The sequence below is a fragment of the Magallana gigas genome, chromosome 9 (assembly GCF_963853765.1).
Source record: "Magallana gigas chromosome 9, xbMagGiga1.1, whole genome shotgun sequence".
Classification (NCBI taxonomy): domain Eukaryota; kingdom Metazoa; phylum Mollusca; class Bivalvia; order Ostreida; family Ostreidae; genus Magallana; species Magallana gigas.
In genome coordinates this window covers 19,879,015-19,906,518 of record NC_088861.1, presented here as the reverse complement: position 1 = coordinate 19,906,518, position 27,504 = coordinate 19,879,015, and the positions used below count along the sequence as shown (strand labels likewise).

The window sequence follows — 27,504 nt, the reverse complement described above, 5'->3', positions numbered from 1 at the left end:
ACGTTTTTGACGTTAGTCTTACTATGACGTAGACAACATTCTTTATACGATATTATTATATCGTATATTATTATTATATTATTTCTTAGCCAATCAGAAAGGGCTTTACAACCAGATTTAAATTATTAAAGATTAGGGAAAATGTTCAACGTGTTAAATGCCTTTTCCTGCGCTGTGATATCAGATTGAATTCATTTAGTTCTCTTATACATGTTACATGGATAATAAAGTAACTCAGTTTGTTAGAATATTTAAGGTGTTTAAACCTTGAGTTTAATTTTTTTCAGGTGTGGATAACTGAATCTCCATCAATGTTGACCCCGTGCTCAAAGAATGTCTCATATAACTGCTTCCGGCCAACTGTCAAGGAGTATTCAATGGCAGCCAAAGCGAGATCAGGAGGATATTCGCCATTGGTGCTCTCCATTGCTGGCTGCAGTGCTGGTATCTCCACGTTCGTGACAGCAAACCCCATGTTCTTAAATGCTTCAATCTCATCAGCGGAGAAATTGGGGATATCGGCATAGAGTTGGAAATCACTTTCATCCGCTGAAACAGTTAAGTAATATGGTAAGATGGACTCGGTACTTTCAATTTACATTTAAACAAAAGGCTGATTTTTAATTGGATGGCCTGATACCTGACACAATATAGGTGATTGAACAGACATTTTGGTGTTCAAAATTTAATGTAGATTTTTAACAGGTCACCTGAGTCACTCAGGTTACCTATTGCAATTGGTCTATGTCCGTCGATGTGCAGTGTGCATGTATAATGATATAAGTATTAATACCAGATGGATGGTGATAAAATGTCAAGGTTGAATATTCAAAAGCTAAAACAGGTGAATTGAGTAACATATTATAGCTTTTAAAGCTTTTAATCACCTGAGCTGAAAACGTAAGTGATCTTTTCTGATCACTTTTTATCTGGTGTCCGTCTGTCTGTCTGTCTGTCAACTTTTTACATTTTCGGCTTTTTCTCCAGAACCACTGGGCCGATTTCAATCAAACTTGGCATGGGGCAAAAAAGCATCCTTAGATAAAGGGGATTCAGGTTTGTGAAAATAAAGGGCCACACACTCTTTCAAAGGGAGAGAATTAAGAATTATAAAAATTTGTTGGTATCTTTAAAAAATCATCTTCTCAAAAACAAATTGGCCAGAAAAATTGTTATTTGAATGGAAGCATCCTCAAGTAGTGTAGATTCAGTTTTGTTCAAATCATGATCCCTGGAGGTGGGGGGGGTCCAATTTTTACATACCAGTAGTATTATATAGAAAAAATGATTCCCAGGTTTGGGTGGGGCCACAAGGGGGGGGGGGCAAATTTTTACATAGGAATATATAGAGAAAAATCGTTAAAAAGTCTTCTTCTCAAAAAATCTTTTTGCCAGAAAAACTATAACTTGTATGGAAGCATCCTCAAATTGTGTAGATACAAGTTTGTTCAAACCATGATCCCCGGGGAATGATGGGGCCAAATTTGGGGAGGGGGGTCAAATTTTTACATAGGGAGGTATAGAGAAAAAAAACTTTGAAAATCTTCTTGAAAAGCATTCATTCCAAAAATTTTAAATGTTTAATTTTGATGTTTTGGTGTTTACAGGTGCTATTCAACCTTACGGTGAAAAGCTCTAGCTGTTTCCGAATAGTGGAAGCAGCAACTGAGGGAGTTGAATGGGGGAGAGCTTGTGTACATTCTCCAGCCATGTCACAATCTGCAGGGAATGATATGTAGGAAGAGGTCATTGCTTCAGGGTTTCCCTTTGCACTATTTTCTAATATTTAGAAAAAATTAATTAAACAGTACTAATCAAACTTTCTAATAGCTATGTCTATATATGATAGAAATCATTGTTAATCAGTGTTAATGTTTTATATCTAAAATACGATCCTCTTTTAATTATGACAGTTACATATTTTATGTGTATCTGCAAGATCAGCATACAGTTGTGATGGAAGATAGGCTTCATCTGGAATGGCAGATGGATTGGTCGGATAAATACCAGTCACCCTGAACCCATTTACAAGATAATCGAGTTTCAGACTGCTCCATGACTTTGTGAAAAGCCGGAAAAAGTTGGCATGAGTCACAGGATAGGCTGTCTATGTTGTGAACGAAGAACTGATTTCTTGCCATTTTTAGCTCACCTGAACCGAAGGTTCAAGTGCGCTTTTCTGATCACCCGTTGTCCGTCGTCCGTCCGTCTGTAAACTTTTCACATTTTCGACTTCTTCTCAAAAACCACTGAGCCAAATTTAACCTAATTTAGTACAAAGCATCCTTATGGAAAGGGAATTATAAATTGTTAAAATAAAGTGCACAGTCCTTTTCAAAAGGGAGATAATTGCGAAACAGTGAGTATAGGGTGCGTGTCTTTAAAAATCTTCTTCTCAAGAACCACTGCACCAAAAATGCCAATATTTACATAAAAGCTTGTATATATAGTGAGGATTCTAAATTGTAAAAATCGGGACCCTCAGATTAAAATTGGGGCCCCAGGCGGTGTTCAAAGTTTAACATAGAAATACATAGGAAAAATGTTTACATGACTTTTGTTCCATTTATTCAACTAAATTGTGCACCAAAAAACCCAACTGTCTCTCCCTGATTATTGACAACTCACTGCATAAGTATATAAGGTTGTTTAATCAAGAAATGACGGATGAATATGATAAGGTGTAAAAATTCACTAAATATTTTTTTAGTTCATCGCTTACATTTTATTTGGATACCGTGCCCGATAAAAATAAAAATTAATATACAAATTTATTTGTTATCGGGCACGGTCTCCAAGATAAATATAAGCGATAAATTTATCTTGTGATTTTGTTGCACGATTGCAGCTAGTTTGGTTGGGCATTATATATACGGCAGATCAACGCACGTGGTGTGGATTTATTTGTAAACAACCATACCATAGATAATCTTGTTTCACACGGGAATTAAATTTAAAAACAAGTATGTTTTATTAAAATTAGAGAAACACTGTTTATGTGTTTCCCTCGTATACAAATGATGAACCCGTAAAATTTGTTCAAAGAGTGTTTAAAGCAGAAAGAAGATAATTTATTTATGAACTTTGAAATTTCTTCGTTTTTTGTAACCATGATGAGTTATGATTCATTGTATTACAAATGCATCACTACGTATTTTATACTGAGTATACAATCACATGGTGATGTTAACATTGCATATAAAAATATAGTTGCATATTGTGGTATTTATGGACTTATTGTACGTACGACCTAACTCAGACAGCGCGTGCAGGTGTCAATAACAGTATTTCACTGAAGGTTCACGTCAAAACATGGCTGAGGCAAAATAATTCCCGAATTTACCTTTGAATTCGGGGCGTTTCCGCACGCAACAGGAGCTGAATTTTTTATGAGATGAAAAACAATTTGTAAGAGGTCTAACTATTTTAGTTTTGTAATAATGCGAGGTCATTTGAATTTTTGATGCGTGTTGTTTCCGGAGGGGGGGGGGGTTAAAGGCCTGGGCTTGATTTTCAGGCACATGTGTTACTTGGAGGTAAACAAAGTCTCACGCCTTGCTGGATGCACGTGTGTATTTTGCTAGAAATTTGTAAATGAAGCGTTGTTTAAAAAGATGTCAAGAGGATTTTTTCCAGAAGTTGGTTTTAAATCTTTAATCTGTATGTAGAGTTGTGCAATTTTGGTAAGAATATATAGTAAAATTTAATGCTGTAGTGACACCTGCATGGATCTCTGCGGGCTCCCTGGTCGAGGACGAATGTGTCCTGGTGCACGGCGAGGGCTATTGTGAACTCTTGTTGATGAACCCATGTTTTATGTGTATTTGTATGTTGTCTGCTTGACAATAAATAGTATAATATGTACGAATTTAGTTACACAAAATAGTTTTATTCTGATATTATTTGATATACGACTATTGGTACAGCAATTTGAATTAAAGAAACCTATCTTAAAGAAAATGTCAGCTCGAGGCCTTTGTTGGCGTTCCGGCATTTGGTATGTATAGTAAAGACTCTAAATTGTAGAAATCATGACCCTCGGACCAAAACTGGAGCCCCAGGCGGGGTTCAAAGTTTAACATAGAACTACATAGGAAAAATGTTTAAAAAATTTTCTTCTCAAGAACTACTGCACCAAAAATGCCAACATTTACAAAAAAGGTTGTATTTATAGTGAAGATTCTAAATTGTAAAAATCTTGACCCCCGGACAAAAAGTGGGGCCCCAGGAGGGGTTTAATTTTTAACATATATAGGAAAATGTTTTAAAATCTTCTTCTCAAGAACTATAAACAGTTTGGGATATTACTATGCATACATGTACATCCTTAAATAATGTAGATTCTAATTTGTAAAAATCGTGACTCCCGGACAAATAATGGGGCACCAAGAGGGGTTCAAAATTTAAACATTTTAAAAAATATAAAGGAAACGTTTAAAAATGTTCTCCTCAAGAACTACAATGTTATAGCTTGTGGAATTACTATGCATGCATCCCTGGCTTATGTAGATTCTTAATTGGTAAAATCGTGACCCCCGGACCGATACTGGGGCCCCAAGAGGGGGTCAAAGTTTATTGTAGAAATATAAAGGTAACATGTTAAAAAATCTTCTTCTCAAGATTACAATGCTTCAATTTGTTAGATTACTAGCATGCATACAATCTTGGATAATGTAGGTTTGATAGTTTTAAAATAGTGACCCCTGGACTAATACTGGGGACCCAAGCTGGATTAAAAATTAAATGTAGAAGTATATATGGAAAATGTTTTAAAATCTTCTTCTCGAGAACTACAATGCTTCAATTTGTCAGATAACTATGTAAGCATTCTCAAATAGTGTAGATTCGAAATTATAAAAGCCGTGACCCTCGATCCAATACTGGGCCCCAAGAGGTGTTATAAGTTTAGCATAGAAATATAGAGGGAAAATGTTTAAAAATCTTTTTCTAGGGAACTATAATGCTTCAGCTTGTGAGATTACTATGCATGCATCCTTAAAGAATGTAGATTCCAAATAAATAAAGCTTTGGCACTGGACTAATACTGGGGCCCCAAGAGGGGCTCAACGTTTAACATAAAAAGATATATTGAAAATGTTTTTAAAAAGTTTTTCTCGAGAACTATAATGCTACAGTTTGTGAGATTACTATGCAAGGATCCTCAAATTGTGTAAACTCTTATGTAGTGGAACCAAGAGTTTTTACAATTTAGAATCTTCACTATATATACAAGCTTTTGTTTTATTATTGGCATTTCTGGTGCAGTGGTTCTTGAGAAGAAGATTTTTTAAATATTTTCCTATGTATTTCTATGTTAAACTTTGAACCCCGCCTGGGGCCCGAGTTTTAATCTGAGGGTCCCGATTTTTACAATGTAGAATCTTCACTATATATACAAGCTTTCTTGATGTTGTTCTGTACAGTCTAGAACCAAGAGTTTTCAAGGGTCCAAACACAGATCTAAAAGTGAACATGACCATGTATAACCAATATATAGAATTCCATTGAATGCACCCATTAGCCAGTAAGTCTTAAATCATGTATGTGTTACTTGAAAAAAATGATGACCATAGTAGAAAACAATAGTCATGTAAATATTAACACCTGTCTAAAGGTTGCAGCCAATGTGAGCATGGAGCAGGCATTTCCATAAGAATGATCTGGTTTTTTCTCGTGCACTTTCAATGAGTTCCACATGATGGTGGCTTTCATGACCATCGAAAATGAGAATTGGGGGTCGTTCCTCTCCCACATTTTTCAGGAATACATTTTCGAACCATATGAGGGATATGTTCTTTAAGGAGGAATGATCTTGTTTAAATAAAGACGCATTTAAATGCCCCAAGCACTTTGTATCTGAGGGAAAGCAAACAATTAGAAAGGAATGATGAAATGTAATCTATACATGTACCTGTTTTGTCCACCCAGAATCAGACCCGCTGATGAAAGACCCAAAGGGGACATTTTCTGTGTCCCAGGAGTTAAGTGCTTCGTGCGTTTTGCCTTTTGTGATGAAGTGAGGAGACGTCATTATACCTGCTGCATTGCCACATGCCAGAATTGTAATGTTCTCTCGATTCCCAGACTTCGAATGAATGTATTTTGTGCCTGTTCTGGATTATGCAAATTGAAAAAATAGAATTTTTTTTATCCATTTTGTCATATTTATTTTTTAAGTGTCGCATTTTTTTCACTTTGGCTTAAATATTAACATTTAGATATTTTATAATTTTATTTCAAACACTTTGGCTCTAAAATGATACTATTTAACTTTAAGAGTGGACAGGCATGCAATATTATGTGGCTTTGTGTTCCAGTTTGAAGTTGCTTTCTTTAGAAAGCTTTCTACGAATTCAGCAGCAGAAATACGATATACATGTACATGTACCAATCCACACTATATTCACTTTCTCACCTCAAACTTGTGGAGATTAGATTTTGGAAATTTATTTTTGTCGCATGACGTGCAAAAAGAAAAAAACAGAAAAAAACACCACAGCCCACACGGCAGTCAATTTTGTTTATTCAAAATTGCCGATATAAAACGGGCATCTGATCCGCGTATATGGTGTGTTTTACTTGTGGAGGATTATCAGATATTACCTGGCTACAACAAGTGGGGAATCAGAAGAGAGTGCAGTGAAACTCTCGTCCATATTCCATATGTTCATTGGTTTGTTGTCCAGTCTGTTTGTAGTCCGAATGTCGTTTAAAGCAAAAAAGTACTTGTCCGTACGTTGTCTCGTCATCATTTGATGTCGGATTGTTGCTGTGGCCTCCGGCAGTCGTAGTGAGACCTCCATTCCTCTTTTTGAACAGCGTCCACCATTTCTCCGAGGGTGCACCATTTTTAAATGACCCCCCCCCCCTTCCTAGCAAGTGCCCTAGCGGCACACAAAAAGTTCCGTTTACTGAAACCTACGCCCATCTCTGCCCGTTCGGTGGCACTTTTAAGAAGCTGTTTTTCATCATCCGCTGTCAGAACTGGGGTTTTCTCATATACTGTCCGTTCTTTAGCCTTCTCAGTTACATGATCATGTAATGTTGATTTCGGAACATTGTTCTTTTTGCTTGCTTTCTGCAAGGACAAAAAGCCATTTTAACCTCGTTCACAGCCGCCGCCATGCTCTCTGGTGACCACCTACTTCTTATAGAAGGATACATCTGTAATGTTTTTTTACTCTGCAAAATAAATTATTCGTATCTCTATTATCAAACTTTTAATTTATCTCAAAACTGCACGTTTCGTTGTTTTTGAAAATGGGGGTGAGTGGGGGGGGGGGGGGGGGTGAATCTTGACAAGCAAAAAAAAATTTACCCAAAATCATAAAAAAAATCCTAATCCAAAGGGGGGAGGGAATATCATATTGCACATATAGCTTGACATTTTATTATTTTGCCTTTATCACTTCATTTTTTACATGCTCCTAAAGGGGGGAGGGGCAGCTCCATGTTAATTAATTTGTTTATTGCAAATTAAAGAAAAATGTTCGTGCAAGAAAAAGTTGGATGCTACATGCCTGATAAAATCTACGAGCTACCATTCCTATTTTGTTTGTAAGGATATCGGATGTAGATCAATAAATTTAATTCCAAACCAAAGAAAATGGAAAGGGGGGGGGGGGGGGTTCGCACTTTGACGATTATTTAATTGTAAAAGGACCCGGGTAAGGGGGGGGGGGGTCCTGTGGGTCCTAGGAGTTAATGAACTTGAGTCGGCTATTTTTTTTTTCATCCAAATGAATTTTTTATTTATTTTTATTAATTTACTATAGAAAGGGGGGTGTCTATCTTTATAGTTCGAAAATATAGCTTTGGATATAAAATATAATAATTAATTGCTGCTTTTAACTAAACAAAAATGATTTTAATAAAACTAAATGTACACAGAGCAAATGACAATAATAAGACCCACAAGAACTAGTCTTTACACATATTTTCACCATGCATCGGACATCGTCCGAAGCACGGTTAATTAGCGTCCGATGCATGGTTAATTAGCGTCCGATGCAAGGTGAAATGATCAAATTTAATAAATTGAAGGCTACAATTAATTGACTTTATTTGTAATGCTATTTTTATTAAAATTTGGTTCAAAATTTGTCTTTTTCACTTTATGGATCAAATACTAAAGCATATGTACAACAATAAGTAAAGAAAGATAACTCTAATTTTTTGATGATTCATAAAATCCCGGCACCTTACCTTTTAAAGATGGCGAAATTGACGTCACCGAAGGTCAGTGTAGTGCGTTTTTATGAAACACGTGATACAAAAAAATCATGATCGTTGTTGTGTTTAGGTCATGGACTTTAAAAATGATTAAAAGAAAACACGAACTAATGATGAGTATTTTGTATGTTTATTTCCGAAATTGTCCGATCCGAGGTATGTGTCCGATGCATGGTGAAATCACTGCAATGATGTTCGTAAGACCTGCATATTAGATTCACAATAGCCCGTGCAGTTATGTGCGTAAACCCCTGAAACTGGTTCCCGAGCCAGTTTAAATGATGTATATTTCTGTTCATAGGAGGCAGTTATTCGATGCACCGGAAGTAGAAGTCTAACGACAATAAAGCGCTGAGCTATGCTTAGCGCTTTAAAAAAGACTTGAGATATCATTTCCTTTCTCGACGTTATCAATCGCATTTATTTAAACTGTAATTGCAACCATAAAACCGTTTTGTTACGGATATATGTATTTTTTATTCAAAAGGAGAAGTGGAATGGGTGAACACTTTTAAAAATTCATAAAACATTTCTTGCATATTGTAAACATCATCAAAATACGTATGAAGAAGTATGAAAAAAAATTACTAATGCTTTTTTTACCAGTATGAAAAAATATTTAGTAAATGAAGTAATGAAGTACTGACGGGAGTTGATTTTATTAATATTAATCATTATTTATTCTAAAATCAACGATATGAAATTTCGCGTGGCAAGTAGTTTCTTAGCTGTATTTGAATAATTTCATACTATTTTTTTTAAAATAAGAATTCTTGGGTTTTCCGACAAGAAATCCGACATATAGACAGGAAATCCCCATATGAATCATGTTGCGTAATGTTTAAAAATAGAATTAACTGCGCAATCAAACTGTACGATGCATCATGTACCAGTAATCGAGATATTTCTGGAAAATTGTATCCAAACAATTTTTAGCAAACAATTTATTTCTCAAGAATAAAAAGATATAGTCTAGGAAAGAAACATTTTATATAGAAACAAATCTACAAATAATATCTATACAAGCTTATCAACACATCTTGGTACAAAAAAACTGGCTCAGTCACTCACTTTAGAAAAGAGAACCTGCTAGATTGAAGCATCCACGTGGTAGAAGCTACCCGATGTGTGTGACATCGCCACAACGATAGTTGTTGAACCCAGCAGGGCATGTGACAAAGGTTGGAAGATCTACGATGTAGAACTTCGTCAGTACGAGAATACTGAGACGGACTGAATTTGTATGAGCAATTGAAATGATACAAGTTATGATATTGCAATTAGCAAATGAATACTTAATGGGGAAAAATATGAAATATTAGGGCCAAAACTCAGGAATGAAGCATGAGTGACTGAGTACCCCATAAAGTGTGAAATTATGCCATGGTAATACAGGTTATAAACACATGAAATTACGCACATATTGTAAAGATAAAAGGAACAACGAAGAACGATTGCATACTATCTAAAGTAGAAGAGACAGGGTTATGTGTACATGTAAACAACATATGCATAGAATCTATTTACATAGATGTTCCAGAATCTTAACAATAGAATAAAGAAATGAATGAAACTTCCCAAAGGATTTCGAAATTATTTAAGCTGATGGTAGTTTGCGTGTTATCCAAGTCACTGCGAATGAAGCATGGATAGCTGGGCGTGTTGAATCGTAGAATCAGCTGTTCTGATGTATCTTAAGTACGAGTCCGAAGACCAACAACCCATTGATTTGATGAGGTGGTCTTCGATGCGCGCCTTGGCTGCGAACGTAACAGCACCTATACCGAAGGAGTTACCGGTAATACTACTTTCTGCATGTCCCGCACGATGTATGAGTTGTTTGAGCATTTCAAGGAATCGGGATCTGGTCAGAGCGTTACCGTTTTCCATGATGAAAAATGGGTCGTTAGGTTTGCAAACAAAGGTTGAATTCCTCATGGGTAAATATGTTGACAATTGTTGAATTGGACACACTGTACTTTTGGTACGGAATAACTTGATGTCGATTCCTTAACGAAATGTATCGGTTTTCGATTGTTTCAAGGTAAGGTTATCATGCATAGCGAGATCACTGAAACACAGGTTGCATTCGGGGTCAAATGATGATTTGCAGGTGAACTCCGCACATCTGAGGAATCCAAAAAAGGCCACTACGCACACTGTAGACATCAGTATATCGGAATAATGTGTAAAAATTCCTTGTTGAAGTGATGTTACCATGTCGTGTAAGATTTTGGTGATAGGTTTTCTACTAGGTTGGTGAGACTTTTGTTGCCGTTTAATTCCGTTAAGCAGCATTTGCAGTCTAGGTAATTTTTCTCCTAGGGTGAAAGGGTTAGGCATATCTTGTAATAAGTGGTGATAACGAATTCCACACAGGTATAACTTTATGGTTTGATAGGACAAGTTCAAAGAATCGAGGCAGTAAGTCGCAAAATTGATGAGGGTATCTTCGGTGTCAACTAGAGGATAATCGTTCATTTGAGTGAACTTAATGTACGTCTGGTGTCCTGAATGGTAGACACTTTGAGTTGAAGATGAAACTGAGCTTGATATAGTGCACTTATCTTCCTGAAAGTTTCCAAAGAACTTTCTCCATGGGAGGGCAAGGCTGAGATTGGCTGTCTGCAGTGGGAGCTAGGCGTCTGAATTTGACCATCTGAAAACGAGACAAAGAATCAGCTATGAGATTAGTTTTTCCAGGAAGATGTTTTGAATAGATGCAGAAATTGAATTTAGCAGAACACCAGGACAATTGCCTCATCAACTTCATTATAGAAAGTCATTTTAAGCGTCCTTTGTATATGATTTTTACTGTGGCTTCGTTGTCACAATAAAACAAAATGCGTTTAGAGGTCCAAAGGTGACCCCATAGGAGTGAAGCGATCCCAATGGGATTCAATTTTCTGAAGGCCATGGAAATTTCGTCATCTTCTTTCTTTGGTAAATCTTCTGGCCATTTGTCGCTTAACCACTGTCCTTGAAAAAAAACCACCAAATCCAACTGTTGATGATGCGTCTGTGTATAGTTGCATGCTGTCGGCGCCGCCCTTTTTCTATACGCCATGCCCTTTTAATAATAAATAAAAGTGATGCCCTTTTTATTGAAAGTAAATTTAATTCAACCATCATTGCCCTTGCCTTTGTTTTGATTGCAAAGTTAAACCCAAACTCGCTGGACTTCATGCACGAGTGACCTGTGACAATAGACGATACAGGTAAACTGGAGAGGGTTCACCCTGGAGAGGCCCAAGCTGAGGGGATATACACGGCGTATACACAGCTGTCCTGTATAAACGGGTGAATTGACACCTAATTACTGGTACACTAATTTGAAAAATAACAACTGAATTCTCTCCTTCAAATTAGTAGGCTCAAGCTAGCTTATCATAGGTACATCGTAAGGTTATCTATAAATAGAATTAACACAAAAAATATATTTTATGAAGATAATTTGAAATTTTAACACTGAGGCACCTAAAACCATGTTTTGACTAATGAAACATTTTAATAAAAATCTAGATGTGAAGTTCTCTAATTCTTTTTTAAGCTTTTAAACAGTCGTAAGATTAACCAGAATTGTCTCTGTTTCCCAAAAAACGTAACTCTTCTTCTTGAAGAATGCAAAAGTTTAATTCATAATAAAAGATTGTTATGCAGATTTTAATGCAAATTGATTTTCAAAAAGCTTAAAAGATAAAACAACAATTTCAATATTCAAATCTGTGTGGTAAAAAGGAGTTAATAATTTTGCCATCAATTGTCTACATAATTTTTATCTTTTGACTGAGAAGTGGACAGGCATAGCTTACACCCATGCTATGCCGGTCCACTTCTCAAAAGAGAATATCGTCTACATTATACATGTCCTATTATTCATTCCTCGATACAGATGTGTTTAAGTTCACATATTACATAAAGCCTAAATGAAATAAAGATTTTTAAATACATTATACTTTAAAACTAGTCAGACCAATGCCATGACTGTTCTAAGGGATAAAAATAAAAGTAAATCAATTTAAAAAAGAAAAAAAGATTGAAATTAAAATATTGAATAAGACTTGTGTGAATGTAAAAGCTAATCATTTATTGTTCAATAATCTTGTTTCATTACACATCTTGAGGTCACATTTGATTACGATGCGATATTTTCCTTAAAATACGCTTGTTTCAAGGATTAATGATTTATAATATTTCGAAAAAAAGAAGGTTTTATAATATTTACCGCGGAGAAAAGAGCCCTTTTCACCATTATTTAACATGCCCTTTTCAGATCCTAGATTTAACACTAGGCGGGTGTCATTTCAATGTCGTAGAAGAAGGAAACTCTATTCCATTGTTCTAAGAATAACTTTCACATAAGAATGTCCTCTCGACATTCAGCGTTAAGATGAACATGATGATGTAATTCGCGGACTGATGATGCAAGGCTCAGCAAGTAGGAAACGAATGATCTCCCTGGTATTATAACACGTGACGCAAAGTTTAGGTGCCCTAGGAGTTGCAGTAGCTCACGCTTGGTACAACTTTTCTTATCGCTGAAGGATTCGAGCATTTCCCTTATTCTTAGTATTTTGTCCATAGGTAGACGCGCTTGCATTTGATGTGAATCCAGGATAATTCCAAGGTATTCCATGACGGTGTCTGGACCAATGGTTTGTTTTTTGCAAGGGGAACGTTGAGATTGTTGAATAACATGGTAAGAATAGCCATTGTACGATCTGCCGGGAAATCTGGACTGTCTAAGGTGAGAAAGTCGTCGAGTAAATGAAAATACACTCTATTTCATAGTTATTTTCAGCAATCCAACAAATTGGTTGGGAAAAACTGATCGAAAATGTTTGGACTGGAACGGAACCCATAAGCCAGTCTATTATAGAAATAGTATTGATTTCTCCATTTAACACAAAACAGGTGGTACTGAGATGGTAGAATAGGAACGAGCTTGAAGGCATCAGATATGTCCGTTTTGCACATCAACGCATCCTTTCCGTATTTCTTTATACATTTAATCTATTAAGTCATTGATGGTGGGGTGCATGTGGAGCCGAGAGGTCTACGATGAGTCTTTTCTTTTTTGAGTATTTCCTTTCGGCTATTCCGAGAGGGGAAACTCTATTCTGTTGGAAAGGGGCTGTCTGGTATGGGCCAGAGAGGAAGCCTTTTTTGATTTCAGAAGAAAGAAGTTCATCAATTGCTGATTGTTCTGTTGGGCAGACAATAAGTTCTTGCATTTTTGAATTTCGAGATTTAACCTTTTAACTTTTGTATCAAAAGCGAATGTAAATCCGTCCAAGATATAGGAGACAAATTCTGAGTCTTCATGATTTTTAAGTTCGAGTTTTAACTGTTGAATGTTTTAAGAGATTGAGACACTTTTAGATCGGAAAGTCACTTAATATCTTCTTTTCGGGTGCTGGAGGGCTGAGTTGAGTTTTTGGGTTTGGTTTTGTTTGATTGGGTGCATGTGACGGCTGAGTGGTCTTTGCCTTTGCATAGGATACAAACGTGTTGCTACGGTTGCAGAGTCTTGAAGAATTAAAAATTGTTGCAGATCTCTTGACAATTGAATGAAGTTCTTTTTCTGCCATGCCGATCTATGTTGTTGGAGTGACGTCGGACTTCTGAAATGAGGGGCAGAACTTTGTATTGTGGGACACCTCAGAACATATGCTGCAGGATCGAGCTCTGGATGCAATTAGTTGTATAAGGTCCCTGTCTCTTGCGGACCAGTCGACCTTGATCTTGTGGATTGCGAGGGCACTTGCACTCTTTAGAGAGAAAAGCTTATGATACTCGTAAAATCTATCGCCGTAAACGTTAAATATATCTATTATATTTGCCTCGTACATGTCTAATTCTTCTCGTCGGTTCGGAAAAGCTTGGCTCATAACCCTTTTGTATTTGCCGAAAGATGATAGAAATTCAGCAATGGTTAGATTTCGTTTGAGTCTATAGTCATCCTTTTCTTTTTCTTTCTCAGATGACCGAACTTCGAATTAAGAAATGAAAAGAGAGGCGAGGTTGACATCCTTACCTTCAACTATATTTTTCCTTAACGAAGGAGAGATTAGTTCCATTTGAGGTAAATCCTCGGGATTTGTTCCGAATTTCCTCGAAGTAGAAGGTGAGCAAGTCGTCTCTGTTGATTGGTAATAATTCTGAAGGCTGTATTGGGCGGTTGGATTGGATTCCTCCGCTGTTACCATGGTTGCTAAACTGCTGACCATCGTTTGAAGAGTTTGAACAGTATTCATCAGAGATTGTACAACAAAGAGAGATTCGGATCCGGTTGTGTTTAGACAGGTCGTACTTGAGGAAGTCGAGCGGGACGGAGCGTCACTGCTAGCCGCAAGGTTATTGGAATTTTCGCTTTCAGACGAAATAACACTGTTTGAGAGCACATTTCCTGTATCTTGGCTAGAAATTTGTTGATTTAACAAATTGGAACTGGAGATGTTCGAGATGGGAAACTCGGGGAGGCGTTGATATTAGATTCCGTAAGTTTTTCCCGCAAAGTCGATGCAGGCCAATTAAGATAATTACCCATGTCCAGTCATTTCCCGTTGTTACCTGTCTCTTTGTGGAACGCTTCGGTGCAATCGTCACTAGATTCAATACACGCGAATGTGTTCAATCTCTGGAACACAGAATGTAATTTTAAACAAAATGTTCACGTCTTCTTGAATATAATTATTCACGGAATTAGTTTCCAAACATGAAAAACGTCGATGGATTATCAAAAAGATTAAATCCACGAGATTTGTAAGGAATTAATAATAGCTGATGCTGTAGCTGTCCAAGAACAATCTGAGATAAGAAGTCACGTGACTGGACCGATAACTAGGGGGCATTTACCCCGGCCATCTGCCTATTACATAAGTAATAAATTCGTAGTGCTTGGTAACAGATACAGTTGCAATATTTTAGACATGATAATTACGTACAGAGCTGTAGCAAACTATAAATGTTGATGATGGATGAATATGAATTAACACTGTTCTTAAGAAATAAACCAAGCTTAAGCAAACTTGAGCTTCAAATTAATAATGATAAAGTCTTGTCTACGCCAGTACTGGTTCCATCTTTACATTGGATAGTTTGCTCTTGATTCCAAACGCTACCGCTGTAGACATGACGTTTTGGTACATGTAATAATGACAGAGAACCAGTCTTATTGAGCTCTGGCGTAAGAATACATACGACTACAAAAATATCTAAATTGTTCGTACCACTTAAATTCTGACTATTTTCAAGGTATTTATAAAAACGTTTCCTTGAGAAACAATGCTTCTGAATATGTTACATCGAAATTATCGATTATCTTAAAGTTTTAGTCTCGTCAGCGGTGATGATTTGTGCTTAGGTCCAAATACTGTTTCACTTCCGTTTTGCCAGAGTTAATTAAAATCAACTCCCAAAAAGTAATTGTTTAACTTTAACCAGTGCTAATTTATTGTGCAGGTATTTTAGCCAGAGTTTAATCAGTTTGTCATTTTGCCCATGCGAATGAGGCACATGGACTTCTTCATTGAAAATCAGCCTTAAAATTTATGATAAATTGTAGTAAAATCATTTTGTTGCATTATTTATTTAATATTTGACAAAACATGTAGCATGTGGTATCAAAAAATCAGCTAAGCAATTCGAAATCCCGAAAAAGATGTCTTCCCATTGCTCATGGTGCTGTAAAACGCGCCTTGACCTTCCGTTTGAGATACGATTTGAAACGTATCTCTTGTCGAAACAGCCAGAATCACAAACCCTGTGGCCGAATCGTCATCATATTCTTTTTCTGTATCTGCATAGATTGACCCTTTTGCGACTCCATTTTGTTTCAATACTGCCACCATCTCTCCGTACTGACCACTGGAGCCGGCTTGATGTGTACCCGCAGCATGAATGGTCCAAGAAAATGCATACAGACCGGCAGATGGAGCGGTGAAAACGCCAGTATTTTTGTCGTATCCATTTCCATAATTTGTTTCCACAACATCGAATATAAAAGGTTGGTTTTGCTGAAGGGCTTTAAACGTTCTTGAATAGTACACGTAAAAAGCCACTGGTACAACGGAAGACTCCTCGGAGGTTCTGTAAGAACCTGTAATTTGATAGAAAAATGAATTTAGAGGCATAAAAATACAAAGCACAAACTTTTTGCCATCCTCTCTCCACTATGGTAAAAACTACTTAAAACACACACACACACACACACACACACACACACACACACACACACACACACACACACACAGTTTGAGTTTTGGTTGATGACAATATGTTAACATCCAAGAGTACTGCAAATACATGTACATTGAGCCACATTCTTCTAGAGAAATCTTTAAAGCAACTTTATGTTACCAAAATTATTAAAACTATTGACCAAAATTAGAAAAAAAACTCATCAAATTTGACAGAATACAGTACATTTTACCCTCATATCTGTATTGTTGTGTCACATACATACGCAAATTGATTCAAGTCATATGCACATTGTTGTAAAGAGATAAAGTCAATCTGAGAACATGTCTCGTTTTGAATGTTGCACACGTTTTTTGACCTTTTATGAATGGAATTAAGAGATGTTTTCATGTTCGACAAAACTGACACCATGCCCTTACCATGGTAACAAAGGGAAGATGCCAGGCTGAAGGTCAGACATATCGCCACACAAACCAGCGCTATGGTCTTCATTCTGGGAAATCTACAACTAAAATAAAGAATTACATTTTTTAGAAAACCCTTGCATTTTTTTTATTTCAATGCATCGAAAACTTCTTATATGATGCCATTTATTTAACAAAAAACCTTACCTTGTTCTTTTTTAAAGTTGGTTAACTGAAAATGCATATCTACTGGCATATATATATACTGTTTCCTAATTGATCATTTAGCTGATGTAAAATTGCATAACATTTTAAATTTCAAAGATAGGGTAACAATTCAAAAGAGTTCATCGATATATCATATAGAAAAACCGCATGTTACATTCTGGAACAAAAGAATTCAATAAGGTGGTGGCTTGTAGAATGGTTTTGATATATCAAATTTTCGTTGTCAGCTTGGCTGTTAAAACGATTAATGACATTTTTATTGCAGGCCTTGGTAACAGTTTTGCTTAACTACAATAACTTCTCGGATTTCCGTTGTCTACTTCGCATGTTTTGACCAAATTCTATACGAGATGCATAGTACGAAAGCATATTAGTGCCACATATACACATCACATTTTTTTATTTTCTACACTTTAAAGTGTAAATTTAACACTTTAATCTGTATAATTCACACTTTAATCTGTATAATTCACACTTTAATCTGTATAATTCACACTTTAATCTGTAAATTTTACACTTTAATCTGTAAAATTGACACTTTAAAGTGTAAACTTCACATTTAAAGTGTAAAATTTACACTTTAATCTGTAAAGTTCACGCGTTAGAGTGTAAAATTCACACTTTAAAGAGTAATATTCACACTTTAATCTGTGAATTTCACACTTTGTTTGAATCGGATGTAAGACGGGCAATGGGCATGTGCATTAGCTAATTCTTTGGTGTCTTCCCACTAAAATTCTGAAATATTTATGGGTGACTGAATTTAACTAAGTGGGAATAGTGCACAGGTAAGGGTGTCAAAGAACAAAGGAAATTAATTACAGGTGAATTATAGTCTGTTTTATTATTGACCATAAGTAATTATTTAATTAAATAAAAATAGAATAACAGACAATGTTTAAGATTATGTTTAAAATTAAAATAAAAAGATAATTAGATACTTGTAATAGAAGTAAATTTTAAAAATTAAAAAAGGGCTAATTCTTTGATTGATTATAGCTTAGTTTTATTTTGTGTAAAATTACTCAATATTCATTCTTTTGAGGAGATGGAAAAGAGACATGGTGTATTTTAAATACAATCATAGTCAACAACAAATTCTGTCTAGCAATTATAACGTATTTTGAAGATCATATACATGTACATAAACATTTTAGCATGTACTAGTAATTGATATAATTTACTTTTTAGTGCAAATATCCTGGGGTGGATTGAAGCCATCTTACCGATAGACAATTGACAAAGAGTGAATTAGAAGTGAATTAATTAGGAATACATTTTCTGGCTGATGGAACTTGGACTATTCATTATGATATACTATAGTAACAATAACATGTATACATGAAGGGCCTGCATGAGGCTGAATTACTTAGATTACTGAAACAATAAATAGAAATTCTTTTATTAAAAAAATCTGTTTTATTTTATGCTTGAAAAGCTAGAAACTGAAGGAATTATCACTGGGCTTAGAGTTAATTAAATAAATCAAGATCATGTTTGTATGATAAAAATACATTTATTGTACATGTATCAGATAGTTAATGGTATAACATTTAATGAAGTTTAAATCGAGCATTAGTTTGATTGAGTTTCATATGATCTAATTAAGCCACCAATTTCTTTAAAGTGGTGTTTATTTATTGCAATTTTCGCTTTCAGACGAAATAACACTGTTTGAGGGCACATTTCCTGTATCTTGGCTAGAAATTTGTTGATTTAACAAATTGGAACTGGAATCAGTGTTGGATTCAATGATGTTATCAGCGTAAAGTTTACGAAGTACCAAGAGGGGAAACTCGGGGAGGCGTTGATATTAGCTTCCGTAAGTTTTTCTCGCAAAGTCGATGCAGGCCATTTATGATAATTACCCATGTCCAGTGCATTTCCCGTTGTTACCTGTCTCTTTGTGGAACGCCTCGGTGCCATCGTCACAAGATTCACTACACGCGAATGTGTTCAATCTCCGGAACACAGAATGTAATTTTAAACAAAATGTTCACGTCTTCTTGAATATAATTATTCACGGAATTAGTTTCCAAACATGAAAAACGTCGATGGATTATCAAAAAGATTAAATCCACGAGATTTGTAAGGAATTAATAATAGCTGATGCTGTAGCTGTCCAAGAACAATCTGAGATAAGAAGTCACGTGACTGGACCGATAACTAGGGGGCATTTACCCCGGCCATCTGCCTATTACATAAGTAATAAATTCGTAGTGCTTGGTAACAGATACAGTTGCAATATTTTAGACATGATAATTACGTACAGAGCTGTAGCAAACTATAAATGTTGATGATGGATGAATATGAATTAACACTGTTCTTAAGAAATAAACCACGCTTAAGCAAACTTAAGCTTCAAATTAATAATGATAAAGTCTTGTCTACGCCAGTACTGGTTCCATCTTTACATTGGATAGTTTGCTCTTGGTTCCAAACGCTACCGCTGTAGACATGACGTTTTGGTACATGTAATAATGACAGAGAACCAGTCTTATTGAGCTCTGGCGTAGGAATACATACGACTACAAAAATATCTAAATTGTTCGTACCACTTAAAATCTGACTATTTTCAAGATATTTATAAAAACGTTTCCTTGAGAAACAATGCTTCTGAATACGTTACATCGAAATTATCGATTATCTTAAAGTATTAGTCTTGTCAGCGGTGATGATTTGTGCTTAGGTCCAAACACTGTTTCACTTCCGTTTTGCCAGAATAACTGCATATAAGAGTTAATTAAAATCAACTCCCAAAAAGTAATTGTTTAACTTTAACCAGTGCTAATTTGTTGTACAGGTATTTTAGCCAGAGTTAGTCAGTTCGTCATTTTGCCCATGCGAATATTAATGAGGCACATGGTCATCTTCAATGAAAATCAGCCTTTAGATTTATGATAAATTGTAGTAAAAATCATTGTGTTGCATTATTTATTTAATATTTGACAAAACATGTAGCATGTGGTATCAAAAAATCAGCTAAGCAATTCGAAATCCCGAAAAAGATGTCTTCCCATTGCTCATGGTGCTGTAAAACGCGCCTTGACCTTCCGTTTGAGATACGATTTGAAACGTATCTCTTGTCGAAACAGCCAGAATCACAAACCCTGTGGCCGAATCGTCATCATATTCTTTTTCTGTATCTGCATAGATTGACCCTTTTGCGACTCCATTTTGTTCCAATACTGCCACCATCTCTCCGTACTGACCACTGGAGCCGGCTTGATGTGTACCCGCAGCATGAATGGTCCAAGAAAATGCATACAGACCGGCAGATGGAGCGGTGAAAACGCCAGTATTTTTGTCGTATCCATTTCCATAATTTGTTTCCACAGAATCGAATATAAAAGGTTGGTTTTGCTGAAGGGCTTTAAACGTTTTTAAATAGTACACGTAAAAAGCCACTGGTACAACGGAAGACTCCTCGGAGGTTCTGTAAGAACCTGTAATTTGATAGAAAAATGAATTTAGAGGCATAAAAATACAAAGCGCAAACTTTTTGCCATCCTCTCTCCACTATGGTAAAAACTACTTAAAACACACACACACACACACACACACACACACACACACACACACACACACACACACACACACACACACACACACACACACACACACACACACACACACACACACACACACACACACACACGGTTTGAGTTTTGGTTGATGACGATATGTTAACATCCAAGAGTACTGCAAATACATGTACATTCAGCCACATTCTTCTAGAGAAATCTTTAAAGCAACTTTATGTTACCAAAATTATTAAAACTGTTGACCAAAATTAGAAAAAAAAACTCATCAAATTTGACAGAATACAGTACATTTTACCCTCATATCTGTATTGTTGTGTCACATACATACGCAAATTGATTCAAGTCATATGCACATTGTTGTAAACAGATAAAGTCAATCTGAGAACATGTCTCGTTTTGTATGTTGCACAGGTTATTTGACCTTTTATGAATGGAATTAAGAGATGTTTTCATGTTCGACAAAACTGACACCATGCCCTTACCATGGTAACAAAGGGAAGATGCCAGGCTGAAGGTCAGATATATCGTCACACAAACCAGCGCTATGGTCTTCATTCTGGGAAATCTACAACTAAAATAAAGAATTACATTTTTTAGAAAACCCTTGCATTTTTTTTTATTTCAATGCATCGAAAACTTCTTATATGATGCCATTTAGTTAACAAAAAACCTTACCTTGTTCTTTTTTAAAGTTGGTTAACTGAAAATGCATATCTACTGGCATATATATATACTGTTTCCTAATTGATCATTTAGCTGATGTAAAATTGCATAACATTTTAAATTTCAAAGATAGGGTAACAATTCAAAAGAGTTCATCGATATATCATATAGAAAAACCGCATGTTACATTCTGGAACAAAAGAATTCAATAAGGTGGTGGCTTGTAGAATGGTTTTGATATATCAAATTTTCGTTGTCAGCTTGGCTGTTAAAACGATTAATGACATTTTTATTGCAGGCCTTGGTAACAGTTCTGCTTAACTACAATAACTTCTCGGATTTCCGTTGTCTCCTTAGCATGTTTTGACCAAATTCTATACGAGATGCATAGTACGAAAGCATATTAGTGCCACATATACACTTCACATTTTTTTTATTTTCTACACTTTAAAGTGTAAATTTAACACTTTAATCTGTATAATTCACACTTTAATCTGTATAATTCACACTTTAATCTGTAAATTTTACACTTTAATCTGTAAAATTGACACTTTAAAGTATAAACTTCACATTTAAAGTGTAAAATTTACACTTTAATCTGTAAAATTCACACTTTAGAGTGTAAAATTCACACTTTAAAGAGTAAAATTCACACTTTAATTTCTTTATTTCTACACTTTAATCTGTGAATTTAACACTTTGTTTGAATCGGATGTAAGACGGGCAATGGGCATGTGCATTAACTAATTCTTTGGTGTCTTCCCACTAAAATTCTGAAATTTTTATGGGTGACTGATTTTAGCTAAGTGGGAATAGTGCACAGGTAAGGGTGTTAAAGAACAAAGGAAATTAATTACAGGTGAATTATAGTCTGTTTTATTATTGACCATAGGTAAATATTTAATTAAATAAAAATAAAATAACAGACAATGTTTAAGATTATGTTTAAAATTAAAAAAAAAAGATAATAAGATACTTGTAATAGAAGTAAATGTTAAAAATGAAAAAAGAGCTAATTCTTTGATTGATTATAGCTTAGTTTTATTTTGTGTAAAATTACTCAATATTCATTCTTTTGTGGAGATGGAAAAGAGACATGGTTTATTTTAAATACAGTCATAGTCAACAACAAACTCTGTTTAACATAAATATTAAGCATGTAATTGACATAATTTACTATTTAGTGCAAATATCCTGGGGTGGATTGAAGCCATCTTACCGATAGACAATTGACAAAGAGTGAATTAGATGTGAATTAATTAGGAATACATTTTCTGGCTGATGGAACTTGGACTATTCATTATGATATACTATAGTAACAATTACATGCATACATGAAGGGTCCGCGTGAGGCTGAATTACTTAGATTACTGAAACGATCAATAGAAATTCCTTTATTTAAAAAAACTGTTTTGTTTTATGCTTGAAACGCTAGAAACTGCAGGAATTATCACTGGGCTTAGAGTTAATTAATCAAGATCATGTTTGTATGATAAAATACATTTATTGTACATGTATAAGATAGTTAATGGTATAACAACTAATGAAATTTAAATCGAACATTAGTTTGATTGAGTTTCATATGATCTAATTAAGCCACCAATTTCTGTGGTGTGGTGTTTATCTATTGGAATTTTCGCTTTCAGACGAAATAACACTGTTTGAGGGCACATTTCCTGTATCTTGGCTGGAAATTTGTTGATTTAACAAATTGGAACTGGAATCAGTGTTGGATTCAATGATGTTATCAGCGTAAAGTTTACGAAGTACCGAGAGGGGAAACTCGGGGAGGCGTTGATATTAGCTTCCGTAAGTTTTTCTCGCAAAGTCGATGCAGGCCAATCAAGATAATTACCCATGTCCAGTGCATTTCCCGTTGTTTTCTGTCTCTTTGTGGAACGCTTCGGTGCCATCGTCACAAGATTCACTACGCGCAAAATTGTTCAATCTCCGGAACACAGAATGTAATTTTAAACAAAATGTTCACGTCTTCTTGAATATAATTATTCACGGAATTAGTTTCCAAACATGAAAAACGTCGATGGATTATCAAAAAGATTAAATCCACGAGATTTGTAAGAAATTAATAATAGCTGATGCTGTAGCTGTCCAAGAACAATCTGAGATAAGAAGTCACGTGACTGGATCGATAACTAGGGGGCATTTACCCCGGCCATCTGCCTATTACATAAGTAATAAATTCGTAGTGCTTGGTAACAGATACAGTTGCAATATTTTAGACATGATAATTACGTACAGAGCTGTAGCAAACTATAAATGTTGATAATGGATGAATATGAATTAACACTGTTCTTAAGAAATAAACCACGCTTAAGCAAACTTGAGCTTCAAATTAATAATGATAAAGTCTTGTCTACGCCAGTACTGGTTCTATCTTTACAATGGATAGTCTGCTTTTGATTCCAAACGCTACCACTGTAGACATGACGTTTTGGTAATTATGACAGCGAACCAGTCTTATTGAGCTCTGGCGTAGAAATACATACGACTACAAAAATATCTAAATTGTTCGTACCACTTAAAATCTGACTATTTTCAAGATATTTATAAAAACGTTTCCTTGAGAAACAATGCTTCTGAATACGTTACATCGAAATTATCGATTATCTTAAAGTATTAGTCTTGTCAGCGGTGATGATTTGTGCTTAGGTCCAAACACTGTTTCACTTCCGTTTTGCCAGAGTAACTGCATAGAAGAGTTAATTAAAATCAACTCCCAAAAAGTAATTGTTTAACTTTAACCAGTGCTAATTTGTTGTGCAGGGTTTAGTCAGTTCGTCATTTTGCCCATGTGAGTGAGGCACATGGACTTCTCCATTGAAAATCAGCCTTTAAATTAATGATAAATTGTAGTAAAAATCATTTTGTTGCATTATTTATTTAATATTTGACAAAACATGTAGCATGTGGTATCAAAAAATCAGCTAAGCAATTCGAAATCCCGAAAAAGATGTCTTCCCATTGCTCATGGTGCTGTAAAACGCGCCTTGACCTTCCGTTTGAGATACGATTTGAAACGTATCTCTTGTCGAAACAGCCAGAATCACAAACCCTGTGGCCGAATCGTCATCATATTCTTTTTCTGTATCTGCATAGATTGACCCTTTTGCGACTCCATTTTGTTCCAATACTGCCACCATCTCTCCGTACTGACCACTGGAGCCAGCTTGATGTGTACCCGCAGCATGAATGGTCCAAGAAAATGCATACAGACCGGCAGATGGAGCGGTGAAAACGCCAGTATTTTTGTCGTATCCATTTCCATAATTTGTTTCCACAGAATCGAATATAAAAGGTTGATTTTGCTGAAGGGCTTTAAATGTGCTTGAATAGTACACGTAAAAAGCCACTGGTACAACGGAAGACTCCTCGGAGGTTCTGTAAGAACCTGTAATTTGATAGAAAAATGAATTTAGAGGCATAAAATTACAGACCCTGAAACATACTACTACACCACACGCTCGCTGCACGCTCGCTACACGCTCGCTAAACGGTTCACACGAAACGCTGAACGGTTTACACGAAACGCTGCACGCTTTGCCCGAAACGCTAAACGATTTACACGAAACGCTGAACGGTTTACACGAAACGATTCTCGCACGAAACGATTTGCTCGCTTTTCACACGCTTTGGACACGCTTTTATCCTGATCGATTCGGGTCCTCTCGGATTTTTACCCTGACTCTGTTAGTAAGAATTAATTTTAAGAAAACACGAAAAAATAGAAATACCGATATTAGAAACATATATGTACATAAGTATTGAATTGATTAATTAAATTTATTTGGTACTTATATTTTAAGCAAAAAATTATTTATTCACAGAATTAGCCAAAAATATTACTTCTATAAATATATTTATTGCTCAAAAGAAATATCCATGATTCTTATTAGTCCCGTAAATAATAAACATTCCAGAGAAAAAAGTAACCGTAACACAGTATTCATTACCAAAAATAAAATCCGTATGATTACAAACTGAAATCGGTTTTTCAGTATTCGGCGGGGTTTGTTTTTTCTTCTCACATTAATATTTTTATTGGTTTCAGAGAATACGATGTAAGAATACTAACTGTAAATAAACCTGTAATTATTTACATTGATTTGATAATTTGGTTTTTCAGTATTCGGCGGGATTTGTTTTTTTTCTTCTCACATTTATATTTTTATTGGTTTCAGAGAATCGATGTAAAAATACTAACTGTAAATAAACCTGTCATTATTTACATTGATAGTTTTGAAAGTTATGTAAAATAAAATTAGTCACATAAGTAAGAAAAATGCTATAAAACAACCGATTAATATTTTTTTATGTCGAATCATTCGCGTAAATAAATGTTTCGTACATAACATCACAGAGAATAATCAATGGATTAAACAATAAAGAAAGTTGTCATTACTATTTTGGATTTCGGAAAGAACAAAAAATAAAAAATGATTTAGATTTTTGTCTCAATATTCGTATACATAACCGGCGCCCCGCATAACGGCGTACAATATATCTATAATAATCTATTTGAATTAAGTACCATGCATATAGATTCCCATAATAATTAATTGCATGTGTACATTTTAGGAAAATTTCAGTGTGTTAATTACTTGTTGTTTTCCGTTATCAGTGTTTAAATAATTAAAATAATAACTTGTAGAAATATTTTTAATCGGGATTCAGAAGAATTTACTTCGAAATGAACAGAATATTTTCTTACTATGTTTACATTTAATTTTCTTCAAATTAATGTTAAATAATCTATCATTGAAATTGTGTGCATCATCAAATACTGATTCCGACTACCTTGAAGTCATTAAATTTCTATTGGCTATTGACAAAAAAAGAGACGCGTGACCATCCAATGAAAACGAATACACAGAGTTTGATTGACAGGTTCAGCCAGGTGCAGGTCTTTCCCGATGTCCGAGGTTATGTGTACTGGTTGCACACAGCCGAATAGTCTCAGTAACTAGTCTTCTTTCAATACGCGTACTTTTCTTTTGTTTGTTAAAAATTAATTCAATTTTGTAAAAAGATAAGTATATCATTTCTTATAGATTTTTTTCACGAGAATATCTCAAAGGAGTTTTGCCAATCAGTTTATAGTAATGTTTAACACGAGCGCTATTTTGAAACAATTAAATTGTCAGAGAGTTCCGAATGAAATCTGATGAACGTTTCACACGGTTCTCGCACGCTTTGCCCGAAACGATTTACACGCTTTGCCCGAAACGCTGCACGCTTTGCCCGAAACGCTAAACGGTTTACACGAAACGCTTCACGATTCACACGAAACGCTAAACGGTTTACACGAAACGCTAAACGGTTTACACGAAACGTTTCTCGCACGAAAGTTGCACGCTTTTTTGGTGTAGTAGTACGTTTCAGGGTCTGTACAAAGCACAAACTTTTTACCATCCTCTCTCCACTATGGTAAAAACTACTTAAAACACACACACACACACACACACACACACACACACACACACACACAGAGAGAGTTTGAGTTTTGGTTGATGACGATATGTTAACATCCAAGAGTACTGCAAATACATGTACATTCAGCCACATTCTTTTAGAGGGAAATAAGTAAAGCAACTTTATGTTACCAAAATTAATAAAACTGTTGAACAAAATTAGAAAAAAAACTCAACAAATTTGACAGAATACAGTACATTTTACCCTCATATCTGTATTGTTGTGTCACATACATACGCAAATTGATAAAAGTCATATGCACATTGTTGTAAACAGATAAAGTCAATCTGAGAACATGTCTCGTTTTGAATGTTGCACACGTTTTTTGACCTTTTATGAATGGAATAAAGAGATTTTTCATGTTCGACAAAACGGACACCATGCCCTTACCATGGTAACAAAGGGAAGATGCCAGGCTGAAGGTCAGACATATCGCCACACAAACCAGCGCTATGGTCTTCATTCTGAGAAATCTACAACTAAAATAAAGAATTACATTTATTAGAGAACCCTTGCATTTTTTTTTATTTCAATGCATCGAAAACTTCTTATATGATCCCATTTAGTTAACAAAAAACCCTACCTTGTTCTTTTTTAAAGTTGGTTAACTGAAAATGCATATCTACTGGCATATATATATACTGTTTCCTAATTGATCATTTAGCTGATGTAAAATTGCATAACATTTTAAATTTCAAAGATATTGTAACAATTCAAAAGAGTTTATCGATATATCATAT

At 35.2% G+C, this 27,504-nt stretch overlaps 2 protein-coding genes and 1 long non-coding RNA gene across 3 annotated transcripts; all 3 read right to left on the bottom strand.

Moving 5' to 3' along the window:
* Positions 1–15,804: 15,804 nt before the first annotated feature.
* LOC105324341 (complement C1q-like protein 4) lies at positions 15,805–17,102 on the bottom strand. The gene is made up of 3 exons (XM_011423406.4): positions 17,046–17,102; positions 16,854–16,942; positions 15,805–16,333 (listed from the first exon to the last, which is right to left on the bottom strand). Exons 2-3 carry the CDS (start codon positions 16,924–16,926, stop codon positions 15,870–15,872), a joined length of 537 nt encoding a protein of 178 aa, XP_011421708.3. The 5' UTR covers positions 16,927–16,942; positions 17,046–17,102; the 3' UTR covers positions 15,805–15,869.
* A 2,881-nt stretch (positions 17,103–19,983) lies between these two features.
* On the bottom strand, positions 19,984–21,322 carry LOC136271166 (uncharacterized). Its single transcript, XR_010709026.1, has 3 exons — positions 21,287–21,322; positions 21,094–21,182; positions 19,984–20,512 (listed from the first exon to the last, which is right to left on the bottom strand). It is a non-coding gene; the product is annotated as an uncharacterized lncRNA (long non-coding RNA).
* A 2,832-nt stretch (positions 21,323–24,154) lies between these two features.
* On the bottom strand, positions 24,155–27,378 carry LOC117691755 (complement C1q-like protein 4). The gene is made up of 3 exons (XM_066070556.1): positions 27,348–27,378; positions 27,155–27,243; positions 24,155–24,683 (listed from the first exon to the last, which is right to left on the bottom strand). Exons 2-3 carry the CDS (start codon positions 27,225–27,227, stop codon positions 24,220–24,222), a joined length of 537 nt encoding a protein of 178 aa, XP_065926628.1. The 5' UTR covers positions 27,228–27,243; positions 27,348–27,378; the 3' UTR covers positions 24,155–24,219.
* Positions 27,379–27,504: the final 126 nt, after the last annotated feature.

Bases quoted from the DNA above. Each gene is read 5' to 3' on its own strand.
- LOC105324341 (XM_011423406.4), bottom strand. From the start codon at position 16,926: ATGAAGACCATAGCGCTGGTTTGTGTGGCGATATGTCTGACCTTCAGC. The intron at 16,334-16,853 runs GTAAGGGCATGG...ATCAAATTACAG, and splicing joins ATCTTCCCTTTGTTACCATG to GTTCTTACAGAACCTCCGAG.
- LOC117691755 (XM_066070556.1), bottom strand. From the start codon at position 27,227: ATGAAGACCATAGCGCTGGTTTGTGTGGCGATATGTCTGACCTTCAGC. The intron at 24,684-27,154 runs GTAAGGGCATGG...ATCAAATTACAG, and splicing joins ATCTTCCCTTTGTTACCATG to GTTCTTACAGAACCTCCGAG.